Source organism: Erpetoichthys calabaricus, chromosome 7 (assembly GCF_900747795.2).
Source record: "Erpetoichthys calabaricus chromosome 7, fErpCal1.3, whole genome shotgun sequence".
Taxonomy (NCBI): Eukaryota; Metazoa; Chordata; class Cladistia; order Polypteriformes; family Polypteridae; genus Erpetoichthys; species Erpetoichthys calabaricus.
Window position 1 is genome coordinate 184,959,984 of NC_041400.2, and position 14,533 is coordinate 184,974,516.

The window sequence follows — 14,533 nt, forward strand, 5'->3', positions numbered from 1 at the left end:
AACTATTTGCCCCCTTCCTGATTTCTTATTCTTTTGCATGTTTGTCACACAAAATGTTTCTGATCATCAAACACATTTAACCATTAGTCAAATATAACACAAGTAAACACAAAATGCAGTTTTTAAATGATGGTTTTTATTATTTAGGGAGAAAAAAAATCCAAACCTACATGGCCCTGTGTGAAAAAGTAATTGCCCCCTTGTTAAAAAATAACCTAACTGTGGTGTATCACACCTGAGTTCAATTTCCGTAGCCACCCCCAGGCCTGATTACTGCCACACCTGTTTCAATCAAGAAATCACTTAAATAGGAGCTGCCTGACACAGAGAAGTAGACCAAAAGCACCTCAAAAGCTAGACATCATGCCAAGATCCAAAGAAATTCAGGAACAAATGAGAACAGAAGTAATTGAGATCTATCAGTCTGGTAAAGGTTATAAAGCCATTTCTAAAGCTTTGGGACTCCAGCGAACCACAGTGAGAGCCATTATCCACAAATGGCAAAAACATGGAACAGTGGTGAACCTTCCCAGGAGTGGCCGGCCCGACCAAAATTACCCCAAGAGCGCAGAGACGACTCATCCGAGAGGTCACAAAAGACCCCAGGACAACGTCTAAAGAACTGCAGGCCTCACTTGCCTCAATTAAGGTCAGTGTTCACGACTCCACCATAAGAAAGAGACTGGGCAAAAACAGCCTGCATGGCAGATTTCCAAGACGCAAACCACTGTTAAGCAAAAAGAACATTAGGGCTCGTCTCAATTTTGCTAAGAAACATCTCAATGATTGCCAAGACTTTTGGGAAAATACCTTGTGGACTGATGAGACAAAAGTTGAACTTTTTGGAAGGCAAATGTCCCGTTACATCTGGCGTAAATGGAACACAGCATTTCAGAAAAAGAACATCATACCAACAGTAAAATATGGTGGTGGTAGTGTGATGGTCTGGGGTTGTTTTGCTGCTTCAGGACCTGGAAGGCTTGCTGTGACAGATGGAACCATGAATTCTACTGTCTACCAAAAAATCCTGAAGGAGAATGTCCGGCCATCTGTTCGTCAACTCAAGCTGAAGCGATCTTGGGTGCTGCAACAGGACAATGACCCAAAACACACCAGCAAATCCACCTCTGAATGGCTGAAGAAAAACAAAATGAAGACTTTGGAGTGGCCTAGTCAAAGTCCTGACCTGAATCCAATTGAGATGCTATGGCATGACCTTAAAAAGGCGGTTCATGCTAGAAAACCCTCAAATAAAGCTGAATTACAACAAGTTTGCAAAGATGAGTGGGCCAAAATTCCTCCAGAGCGCTGTAATAGACTCATTGCAAGTTATCGCAAACGCTTGATTGCAGTTATTGCTGCTAAGGGTGGCCCAACCAGTTATTAGGTTCAGGGGGCAATTACTTTTTCACACAGGGCCATGTAGGTTTGGATTTTTTTTCTCCCTAAATAATAAAAACCATCATTTAAAAACTGCATTTTGTGTTTACTTGTGTTATATTTTACTAATGGTTAAATGTGTTTGATGATCAGAAACATTTTGTGTGACAAACATGCTAAAGAATAAGAAATCAGGAAGGGGGCAAATAGTTTTTCACACCACTGTATGCCTTTCATGGTGCACTGAAAACATTAATGCTAAGGTTTATGTTGATTATTTCGATTTCTTCTTAGGTGGGTAGCACAGCTAATAAAATATAAACTGTATAAAGATAGTTTTACTCAAAGTGAGTACTTTATGATGAATCCTACTTATTCAGTACTAAATTTACTGCAACAATAGCTCAAGCATAATAACATTTTTGAACCTGGAAATCCAAGCACACAGAGTTGTTTAACACATGCCGGTGAGCAACAGGATGAGCAGATGGTGACTGGGATGAGTTGAATTTGTGGTGATGTTAGTAGCCCTGTAAGGACAACAGGAATGGCAGGTATCGTCCATTGATGAATGCTGCTTTCCAAAGATCTTCTGTGCCATTTTATCTGCTACAGAGCAAGTGGAGTACCACATTGTCAAAGAGTAAGTGAGAACACTTTCTATGGAACATTGGTCGGAGGACATCAGGAGCTGCTCAGACACACTGAATATCTTTAATGTTCCGAGGAAGTAAAGTCACTGCTGTGCCTCCTTGACCAATGATGTAGTATTAGTTGTCCATGAAAATATTTACAACATTCATTTCTAAAGCAGGCGGCATGGTGGCGCAGTGGTAGCGCTGCTGCCTTGCAGTTAGGAGACCCGGGTTCACTTCCCGGGCCCTCCCTGCGTGGAGTTTGTATGTTCTCCCCGTGTCTGTGTGGGTTTCCTCCGGGTGCTCCGGTTTCCTCCCACAGTCCAAAGACATGCAGGTTAGGTGGATTGGTGATTCTAAATTGGCCCTAGTGTGTGCTTGGTGTGTTTGTGTGTGTCCTGCGGTGGGTTGGCACCCTGCCCGGGATTGGTTCCTGCCCTGTGTTGGCTGGGATTGGCTCCAGCAGACCCCCGTGAACCTGTGTTCGGATTCAGCGGGTTGGATAATGGATGGATGGATTTCTAAAGCACAGCAGTGGTGGTGATTCTAAGTCTTTAGTTTGTCTCCTAAAATCAGTTATGACTTCTTTGGTTATTTCCGGTATTGAGCAGCAGGTTATTAACCAAGCCCTATTCGGTTAAGTTCCGTACCACTTCGCTGTAGACTGACTTATCTCTAGTTGAGATCAGCCCGATTGATCTCATGTCGCCTGTGAATTAATGATGATGTTATTTGAAAGAGTTAAAAGTCATTTTTAGGTTTAGAATGAGTACAGGAGGACTCAGCACACAACCTTGTGGAGCTCTGATAGTCACTAGCAGAGTGGATGAGGAGTGAAGACCAAATCTGACTGTCAGACAACTGTGGATCGAGATGGTGACGTTAAAATGAGTTCATTAAGAGCACGGGGACACAGTTGGAAACTTGTTAAGGGTAAATTTCACACAAACATTAGGAAGGAACCACAGACACATGGAATAAGTGACCAAGTAGTGTGGTGGATAGTAGACCTTTAGGGACTTTCAAAACTTTGACTTGATGTTATTTTGGAGGAATTAAGTGGGTAGGACTTGCGAGTTTTGCTGGGCTGAATGGCCTGTTCTCGTGTAGACTGTTCTAATGTTGTAAAAAGTCATAGATCCACAAGCTAATGAAATGGCTAATCTCCAGGTCCAAAGGTTTAGTAACCATTCTACTCTGAATAATGGTGTTAAAAACAGATCTGTAATCAATTAATAGCTACGATGTTCAAGGTGAGCTAGTGCAGACTGAAGAACTGTAGCAATGGTATCTTCTTTAGACCTGTTGGCTCTGTAAGCAAACTTACATAATCCTCACAGTGCTGCCAGTTTTGTCCAGGTGAGGATAAGTCTTTTGGAGAAGAGAGATAACCACATTCTCCACTCTAATCCTTGTCTGATAGGCCATCTGAAGTGGTTCCAGGTGGTCTACCACAAAAAGACTCATGTAGTCCAGGACCAGCCTCTCAAAGGTCTTCCTGATGTGATAGTCTGTAGTTATTAGGTGAAGAGGCACCTGCCTTCTTTGGAACGGAAGCAAAGCAGGACGTCTGTGAAGATTCTCAGTCATCCAGGTGAAATTTTCTGATAGTTGAGTCATGGCAACTGGATTTCTTTCTTGTTAGGTAGATATGTTTCACTGCTCATCCAAGCAGCTTCTTCAGTCTGAGGATTAATGTTGTTAGAGACCACAAATTTATCCTCCAGGCTAGTTTCACTTCACACCTGCCCTGAATAGGCTTGTTGAGTAAAACAAAGGAAGGGGAAGGTGTGGGTAGATGTAACAGTCACACCTTTTAACAGCCCCTCCTACCCCATAGAGTGGGTCGTTAAGAGTGGTCCACCTGGTGGAGGTGTGAATTGGGCCTGATTTTCCTGGGGTTGGATGAAAGGGCAGCATGATAAATTGAACGACAGGTTATGCCTAAGGTCTCCACCTCTGTTCAGTGAGGGGTTGTTGATTTGCACATGCAAAGTTTCCCTCACCCCTCTCTCAAACCACTTGTCTTCTCTACCTAATATCTGGATATTAATGTCCTCAAATGAGTGTCCTTTGTCCTTCAAATGGAGGTACACAGCTGACTCCGGCCCTGAGGTGTTGCTACTTCTGTGCTGGGCCATCCTCCAGTGTAGCGGCTGTTTGGTCTCTCCAATGTACAGTTCAGGACACTCTTCGCTGCATTGAACGACATATAGTACATTGCTCTTCTTCTGTTTTGGTATCTAGTCTTTGGGGTGGACAAGTCTCTACCTCAGTGTGTTAGTGGGTTTGAAGCTTTTCAAACACACCAGCCATATATAGAATAACCAGGTTCTTCTGTTGGCCCTGGGACTCCGACTGTTCCATTGTCCTTTTTCTGGAACAGGATCCTGCCTTGGTAAAGGCCCACTTGGAATATCCACAGGTCTATAACATAGGACAAAGTGGCCTGGACTCTTGTATGTTGCTCTAATCATTGTGGATGATCATTTGCATTTCTTTCTTTCATGACAGATGGAGTGTGAGGTGTACGATTTTTTCTTTGTGGAAAGTTCTCCCTTTGTCGTGCACATTTCAGTCAGGACCGCTGACACAAATGCTCCAAGGGTTTCTTGGAATATGGGTAAGCTTTTATATTGTTAACATTTTATGTGGATCTTTCAAAAAGATTCTAATACTCAACTTTTCTGTGTGCCTGAAGTTCTAATGTATAATTACAGGACAATGTTTAGGTGTCAGTACATGAAACCTCAAAAGCAGGCTGACTGATAAATGTATTTACTTGTAAAAGCGTCAAAAAGTAACTTTGAAATAATTTTAATTGGTGCCTCTTAGGAATTGAATTACATGTACTTTACTGGAACAGGGGGCAGTCTTAGGATTTAATATGAAGTCTCCATAAGATCAAGTAGGAAGACCCGGTGAAGCCTTTAAAAATGTCAGGACTTCATGTTTGTGTGTTGTAAAAAAGACACAAATAGTCAAAAAAGGTTTGGGGTTTTCCGGCCCCGTATACTGTGGGAAAAGTGCGATCAAATTGAATTTTCAATACAATTGTCATAACACCGTTCGCCATCATGGCGGACGGGGGGAACATTTATGAGGGAGGGACCGGAAATGGATGAAGCGCTGCTGGGAAGGAACCGAGATGGATGATGGGACTGCTGACGTCATTGGGATGCGACAGAGGGAAGGCGGAAGTGGCGTGTTGAGATTCCATGTTCAGACGTTCATGGCGGTGTTGTGTCTTTCTTTCTGTTGGAAATAAATAGAGAAAGGTTAGTACTCCGGCATTCCCGTCTGGTATATGTCTTCGCGCAACAGTTTAGGTCGTTCCGCGGCTCCCTAATCGCGCGTGCGTGACAGTGTGTATATTGTAAGGGAAAGAGAGCAACAAGAAAGAGTTGGGGTACCAGCCTGGTCACCCCATATAATTGGTTTTTCACAATCAGCAAAACAAACATACAATTGTCACAGAGTTGTCTCTGCAGAAGTGATGGCGGAGCTTCCCATTTTAGGCCATTCTGACAAGAAGAGGCGAGTCAAAGTGGACAAACACCGGAAGTGACATCAGAGGGGTGCTAACCATCAGTCATCCGGTCTGCAGAAGGAGGAAGAAAGAAAGGCATTAGGACGCAGCACCAACCCCTGAAGTGGCAGTAGAATTGCAGTCACTAGAGCTCTCCAGCTGTTCCCCATGCACACACATGTGACTATATGTATATAAATGGGGTGAGTCAAAATTGTGTTAACATTTGAAAGGCGGAAACAATTTATTCACAAAACATACTCCATATGTGCAAGATGATTTACAGGAATGGCTCAAACTGTTCACCATCATGTTCAATACATGAACCATATATGGAACATAAATTGTCCACAAAAAATGCATACAAGTATATACATAGCAGTATCATTAGTGTTAACATCATTTTGACTCACCCTATATATACAGTATATATATATAGTCATTTAGCCTGTTACAATAACGGGCGCTAGAACAGTAGTGCATAAACATTAGTAGGAACAGTCTATATTAAATGGCAAGGGACTTTGACCTCATTCTTTTTGTTGGTCGTATTTTTCTTTCTTTCAGCCTTTCTTTTGTTGATGTTTACTTGCTGAGCTGACCGTTCTTCGTGGGCTGCCGCCGTGTATTGTGTGTCTTTAATTTTCTGTGACAGTAATACTGTCTTGTACGTCCGCTGGCTTGTACGTCCGTAATATACCTTTAATTTTCTCTGGCAGCAATACAGGCGTGCACATCGGTAATATGGCTTTAATCTCCTCTGACAGTATTGCTGGCTTGTATGTGGCTGTAATATGCGTCACTGTATTGTGTACCTTTAATTTCCTCTCGCAGTAATACTGGTTTGTATTTCCGTAAAACGCCTCTAACTCTCTGACAGTAATATCACGCATCGCACCGTGCCCCACGCATGCGCATTTCACCAGAAGTCACACACACACGGACACCTGGACACATTGCAGTAAGGAGACTGTGGAAGATTGTGGGTTCACTTCCCGGTTCCTCCCTGTGTGGATAGCGCTTTGAGTAGTGAGAAAAGCGCTATATAAATGTAATGAATTATTATTATTATTATTACAAAGGGATTTTATTGAAGAGGATATATATATATATATAGCAGTAGAGGCTGTTATCGACCTCTTGAACCCTCAGGTACCACGCCAAACACCAGGTAAAAGTCCAAGACTTCTTTATTTTATAATAATTACATGCACAAAGCACCCTCCACTCCACACTACACATATAATAATCAATAATCACTACAAATACCAATCATCCTCTCCCAGACACTTCGCCACCCTTCCTCCCAGCTCAGCTCAGTGTCTGGGCTTTCCCATAGTCCTTTTATACCCCCTGACCCGGAAGTGGTTCCTGTCCAACAATCCATAAGTCCTCATTACTTCCGGGTCGGAGTCAAAGTCCTTTTCTTCAACCTGGAAGTACGTCATTTCTCCTGTTCATGTGACCAGGACGTACATCCAGGTTATAGGGCACATAACAGTCTGACCGCCTCCCTACAGTGACTCCCGGTGGCACCCATGGTATCCAGCAGGGCTGCGCATACAAACTATAAGGTCCATGAGGCCCTGCTGGAATTCAGGGAACCTCCATGCTGTTGGGAGATCTCCACCTGGCAGCCTGGAGGGGTGGGCCGGAATATTTAGCCGGCCATCCATCACAATATACTGTATATATATATATATATATATATATATATATATATATATATATATATATATATATATATATATATATATATATATATATATATATATACAGTGGGTACGGAAAGTATTCAGACCCCCTTCAATTTTTCACTCTTTGTTATATTGCAGCCATTTGCTAAAATCATTTAAATTAATTTTTTCCCTCATTAATGTACACACAGCACCCCATATTGACAGACAAAAAAAAGAATTTTTGAAATTATTGCAGATTTATTAAAAAAGAAAATCTGAAATATCACATGGTCCTAAGTATTCAGACCCTTTGCTCAGTATTTAGTAGAAGCACCCTTTTGAGCTAATACAGCCATGCATCTTCTTGGGAAAGATGCAACAAGTTTTTCACACCTGGATTTGGGGATCCTCTGCCATTCCTCCTTGCAGATCCTCTCCAGTTCTGTCAGGTTGGATGGTAAACGTTGGTGGACAGCCATTTCTAGGTCTCTCCAGAGATGCTCAATTGGGTTTAAGTCAGGGCTCTGGCTGGGCCATTCAAGAACAGTCACAGAGTTGTTGTGAAGCCACTCCTTCGTTATTTTAGCTGTGTGCTTAGGGTCATTGTCTTGTTGGAAGGTAAACCTTCGGCCCAGTCTGAGGTCCTTAGCACTCTGGAGAAGGTTTTTGTCCAGGATATCCCTGTACTTGGCCGCATTCATCTTTCCCTCGATTGCAACCAGTCGTCCTGTCCCTGCAGCTGAAAAACACCCCCACAGCATGATGCTGCCACCGAAATGCTTCAATGTGGGGACTGTATTGGACAAGTGGGAAGACAGGAAAAGAGATCAAAGGGGTCGGGCTCATGAAGGTCTTCAGCCATTGGTTCGAGCCCAGACATGACATCACAGGGGCCGGAGCCGGCAAGGTCTCCTCCCATAGGCTCGGTCCCGGAAGTGACGTCAAGAGGGCCAGGTGGAATCTCCCGTGAATGGTCTACAGGAAAGGGAGAAAAAGAATCAGAGCACTCTGCCACATCCCGGTATGACTCTGAATTGCCCTTACTCAAGCCCTTTAGCTGCCTCCCATGCGCAAGTGTGTGACACATATATATATATATATATATATATAATAATAATAATAATTCATTACATTTATATAGCACTTTTCTCAGTACTCAAAGCGCTATCCACACAGGGAGGAACCGGGAAGCGAACCCACAATCTTCCACAGTCTCCTTACTGCAAAGCAGCAGCACTACCACTGCGCCACCTGTGAGGATATATATATATTGACCTGTAGGAGGTGCCACTGAGCTCCCAGACCCTTCAACACACCAATCCCAACACAAGTCCCAGTTCAAATAATAATTTATTGTAACAAATATTTGCACAGGTAATGTGCAAACACAGCACAGGTGCGATTCTTTCTTTCTTTCTTTCTTTCTTTCTTTCTTTCTTTCTTTCTTTCTTTCTTTCTTTCTTTCTTTCTTTCCCTCCATGCCTCCAGGTTAGTGTTGTCCAGCTCTTCTCCCAACTCTGAATCGCCTAGATGAAGTGCCATACCCGGGAGTACTTCTGGTGTTACAGCACAACAGGTTTGGAAGCACTTCTGGGTCAGGCAGAAGATCCTTAAGGTGGAGATAGTCTGTCCCTGCAGCTCCTCCTGGTGGCACCCATGGAACACTACAGGGCTGTCTAATGGAACTGCAATATCCAGGCTGCCCTGCCAGTATCCATGCAGGTACTGTAGCCCAGGAAGACTGTCATCTGTTTTATCGAGGGAGAAAATAGTTCATGTGATTGGTCTTCCCCTGTCCTTCTGTTAAACTAGCTATTTAACTTATTTAATTTTAATTTATTTATTAAATATATGATACAGTATCTGGCAAATAATACAAAGAGTACATAATCATATGTTTGGCCCCCCCTTACGGGGATCGAACCTCGGAGCCTGAGGCAATGCCTCTAACATGGTGCCACGGTGGCTGGTTTGCTTATTTGACAGGGTGAAGATCGGACTACAGTTTTACATTCTTAGTTCTAAATTGTATTCTGATCATTTACGTGGTTACCTACGAGGTAATGCTTGTGGTTGGTCGGCAAGTCTAATTTAATAATAACACCTCCTGATAAGTTGAGATTTCTTGTGACACTTGCTCAACTCAGTCATTACCAGGATGAATTTGGCCAGGGCACCAAAGTTCAGTATCCCTCGGTTTACAAAACAAACCTTTTCATAAACTAGTGGCGAATTTGGTGCAAAAATCAGGCGATCACGATCGTTATTTTTGTTTTTTGACTCTCCTGTTCGTTCTTCTGTTTATGATTCTTAGTTTACCTTTCACTTGATGTCCATGTGTCTCTTGAGCTATGGACATCTTGACTGTTTTATATACTTTTTTGGTTTATTTTGACATAACTTTCTCATCTCCCAGTAATTTTAAGCCCCCAGTACTCAAGTGGAAAGTTTTCAGTGTAGTTGTCAACATGGATTTACAGCAACTTTAAATGTCTTTTTTGGTCATGACTGCAAACCTTAACAAAAAAATGAAGGAAACACAAAATTGACCTGAAGAAGAAAGTTGCAAACTCATATAATCAGACTCTCCCCTTTATCTCACTTTAGCTGGAAGAATTAACATTATTAAGATGAATATCCTTCCGAAGCTTAGACTCAACCATAACCTCATTTATTTGGAATTCAAAACATCTACATATCCAAAGGGCGACCCTACAAAGACCTAAAGCAGAAGGTGGCATGGCTCTATTTAACTTTCAATTTTATTACTGGGCAGCAAACATACAAACTATGAAAACCTGGACATGGACAGAAATAGACGAACATACACAGGCTTGGTCCACAATAGAAATAAAATCCTGCAGTACTTCTTCATATTCCTTGCATAGTCATCGCCAATATACTAACAACCCAATTGTGCTTGACTCAATCAGAATATGGAACCAATGTAGAAAGCATTTTAAGATAGAGAAGCTTTTATCTGTGGCACCTCTGCACGAGAACCACCTTTCTCCACCCTCTCAAACATACGCAGCTTTTAATGCCTGGAATACATCTGGGATTAAATCACTTAGAGATCTGTACATAGACAACGTCTTTGCAAGTACACTCCAAATTTAACTTAACAGCAACGCATTTCTTTCACTAGCTTCAAATCAGAAACTTTGTTAAACAGAACCTACCCAATTTACCTCACCTCTCACCTACCTCTATACCGGAAAAAATATTGCTCAGTCTTGAGGACTCGTACAGCATTTCTGTAATATAAAAACACTTTACAGTCCCTCCCTTTCTAAGATCCAAGAGGACAGTGGGAAAAGGATCTCTTATTCAACATCTCAGAAAAGGAGTGGAAAGTAGCAATGCAGAGAATTCACTCGAGCTCCATATGCGCAAAGCATACAATTATTCAACTCAAAATTATATATTGAGCACATCTGTCTCACTTAAAATTGTCCAAAATGTTTCCAGGGCAAGATCCAACCTGCAAACGCTGCAATCGAGCTCCAGCCTCACTATGCCACATGTTCTGGGCCTGCACCAAATTAACATCATTCTGGACCAAAATCTTTAAATGCCTATTAGACAGCCTTGATGTACACAATCCCTCCTAATACACTAACAGCTGTGTCTGGTGGGCTTCCAGAGGGGCTTAAAGTGGAGAAGAACAAACAAACTGGAATTGCCTTTACTACACTATTAGCACGTAGACTTATCTTTCTCAATTGGAAGAATCCTAACTCTCCTATTCTAAGTCAGTGGGTAACTAATGTTATATACTATTTGCAACTCGAAAAAATCAAATTCACACTTCGAGGATCTGTGCAGAACTTTTTCAAAATCTGGCAGGATCTAATCAATAATATTTTAGAATAAGCATTTAAATTGACGAAGCAGGTTCTCTCCCCTCTTTTACTCCATTTATCTTCATTCATTTGTCTTTACTAGCATAAAGTTTTACACTGCTGGCTTAGCTCTCTTTCTCAGGGGTGGTGATTGATTTGTTTCAAACCTTTTTCTTTTTTTTCTTTTTTGTATAACTCAAGTTATGTGTATGGAGTGTTATTTGATTTTAATGAATTCAATGCAATTAAAAAATAAATAAATAAATAATCAGACTCTCAGGTAACTGGTGGTTGAAGTAATGCAGCACCTGAAATTTCTAAGTGATAAAAACAAAGTTAGGCATAAACTGAAAACATGAAGCAAAATGAACACATGCTAAGAGTAAGGGAAGCAGGAAAATTAATTAAATACAAAAATAAAAACATCAAACAAAACAAGAAAAAGGTATTATTACATTCGGTGTACCCCATGTCGGAATGGTAGAAGTGGCAGAGCAGAAACACAGGGAAAGAGAGCTCGAGCAATCTGCCTCATCACAACAACAGTTAGGCACATCAAGTCAGGTTGATTCAGTTTAAATTTTTGTTCTCCACGTAAAGCCTAAGGATCAGCAATACTGCACTGTAACAAAATGACATGGCAGACCCATTTCTTTACCCTAACACTCTATTGTCTAAATGTTTAACCTAAATCTGTAGGTTTGGACTTACTGGAAGGACAGTCTCGACCGATAACCTGGGAGCAGCTGCAGATTGTGGACAACGATAACATTAAGAATGTGCAGATCATCACAGTCGACGGTCTTCAGCATGGCAGACTCACTGTAAGAGGTAATGCTCCTCAGGTCTTCTTAACAATGTTTCTGGAAAAGTATAGAAAACCATTTGTGCCAAAATCAAATAAATAAAATGGCAGAATTTCATTTTGGCACAAATGGCGTTTCATGGAAAAGTAGGAAAGACTTTGCTTTAGGCTTTAATTTTATGTGTGCTTTTGCTTTCCTTCCGTTTTCTCGGCCAGTTAATGGGCATTTTCTAGTTTCACCCAGGTTATCAGTGTCATGTTCTGTGGTTTGCTGCCAATTTGAGATGTCATTGTCATGACACAGTTTCAGCTGCTGAGAAGAACAACGCTGGAAATTACACGTTTGATGCCACCAGCGTGACACTTTAAAGAAATGGCAGCACAGATTTGTCATCATTTGAACTTGCGGAAATAGAAAGAAGAACGTTTGTGCGTGTGTGTTTAGTTAGTGCTCCTTAGATCTCTTGGTTTCCTGTCTCCGGTTTTTGTGTGTAATGACTGCAATGCTGGCATACCAGCAGCCATGCCACCTGCACATCAGAAGAGGTCATCCACCTGAAGCTAAGCTTGTTTCAGCCCAGCCAGTACTTGGATGGGAGACTATCTAGGAGAAGCTTGGGTTGCTTCTGGGAGAGGTGTTGGTGAGGCCTGCCGGCAGCGCTTACCCTGTGGTCTGAATGTGGATCCCAATGCCCCAGTGCAGTGACGGGCTCATTGCACTGTTAAAATGGAGCCGTCCTTCGGATGAGACGTAAAACTGATGCCCTCACTCTCTGTGGTCATAAAAGATCCCTAGGCATGCTTCATAAAGAGTAGTGGGTATCCCAATCTTCTGAATAAATTGCCCACCACAGCCTAATCATTTTGGCCTCCTAATCATCCTCTGTCTCTAATCCTCACCTCTTCTTACTAATGTGTGGTCAGCATACTGGTACAAAATGACTGCCGTAGCATCATCGGGATGTCTACTGCACATCAGTAGCATAGAAGTGGCTCTCCCCACACTCTAAGTGTCTTCAAAAGCATTATATAAAATGCAATGTCTTTTTCTTCATCGTCTTGTTCACAAAAAATAGGTCTGACTCTTGGTTACAGATTTTCTGGATAATTTGATGTTTCTTCTCCTACTTACCTACGTTACTTTTTTCCTTTGATGATCCAATATTTGTTCCTTGAAAACTAAATCATTCAGACTACTAACTGAATACTAAATGATATGTATTGATAGGTGGCAAAGGCTTCATGTTCACCGTCAATGACATCAAGGCTAATGAAGTGAGGTACCATCATGATGACAGTGACACAACAAAAGACTTCATTGTCTTCAGAATCTCCGATGGTCGCCACAGTATCCGACACAAATTCCCTATCAACATCCTACCGAAAGATGACAGTCCACCTTTCCTCATCACAAACATGGTTCTGGAACTTTGTGAGGGTCAATCACTCCTCATTCAGCTGTCAATGCTTCAGGCCTCTGACATGGACTCCTGTGATGACTACATCTTGTTTAATATCACTCAGCCACCAACAGCAGGAGAGATTCGGAAAAAACCCGGACCACTTCTCACAGGTACAAAGAGCTTTACAATGAACTCTTTGATTTAGCCATGTAATGTACAGATGTGCTCATAAGTTTACATACCCTGGCTGAATTTGTAATACACGTACCATACTTTAAAGTAGAGATGACCGATCAGGCTGAAAATATTTAATTTACTTTTAATGGAGTCTAAATTAAACTATATGGCATCACAGAACAGCACAACCATTAAATAAAACATAGAAATAAGGAAAATAATGAGATGGTCCCTGTTCAAAAGTTTGCACACCCTTAGTTCTTAATATTGTGTATTGCCCCCTTTAGCATCAATGATGGCCTGCAGTCTTTTGTGATAGTTGTGCATGAGGCCCTTGATTTTCTCAGGTGGTAGACCTGCCTTCTTAGCAAAAATCCCCCAGGTCCCATAAATTCTTGGGTTGTCTTGCATGAACTGCTCATTTGAGATCTTCCCAAAGTGGCTCAATGAGATTGAGGTCAGGAGACTGTGATGGCCCCTCCATCACCTTCACTTTTGTCTGCTGTAGCCACAGAAGGGTCGACTCGACCTTGTGTTTTGGATCATTGGCATGTTGGAAGATCTAAATGTGCCCCATGTGCAGCTTCCAGACTGATGAGTGCAAGCTGTCCTCCAATATTTTCTGGTGACACTCTCCATTCGTCTTGCCATCAATGTTCACTAAGTTACCTGTGCTGCTGTAGCTCACAACCCCCCAGAACATCAGAGATCCACCTTCATGCTTCACACTAGGGATGGTGAACTTTATGTCATGGGCCTTGTGTTTTTGGCTGTGACCAATCAATTTTTGGTCTCATCACTCCAAAGGACTTTGTGAGGCTTGTCTACAGTTGTGGACAAAAGTTCTGAGTGTTGGTTTTCACAAAGTTTGCTTCTTCAGTGTTTTTAGGTCTTTTTGTCAGATGTTTCTATCGTATACTGAAGTAGAATTACAAGTATTTCATAAGTTTCAAAGGCTTTTATTGACAATTACATGAAGTTTATGCAAAGAGTCAATATTTGCAGTGTTGGCCCTTCTTTCTTTTTCAAGACCCCTGCAATTCCCCTGGGCAGGCTGTCAATCAACTTCTGGGTCAAATC

General features: G+C 41.9%; 1 protein-coding gene across 3 annotated transcripts in view; it reads left to right on the forward strand.

The window, feature by feature from the left end:
• Window positions 1-14,533, forward strand: part of frem1a (Fras1 related extracellular matrix 1a) — a 265,369-nt gene that overhangs the window by 99,554 nt on the left and 151,282 nt on the right. For all 3 annotated transcript variants that reach the window (XM_051929875.1, XM_051929873.1, XM_051929874.1), the window contains exons 7-9: window positions 4,530-4,638; window positions 11,768-11,899; window positions 13,102-13,446. In XM_051929875.1, the coding sequence (XP_051785835.1) occupies window positions 4,530-4,638; window positions 11,768-11,899; window positions 13,102-13,446 (586 nt within the window). The remainder of the gene's footprint in view (window positions 1-4,529; window positions 4,639-11,767; window positions 11,900-13,101; window positions 13,447-14,533) is intronic.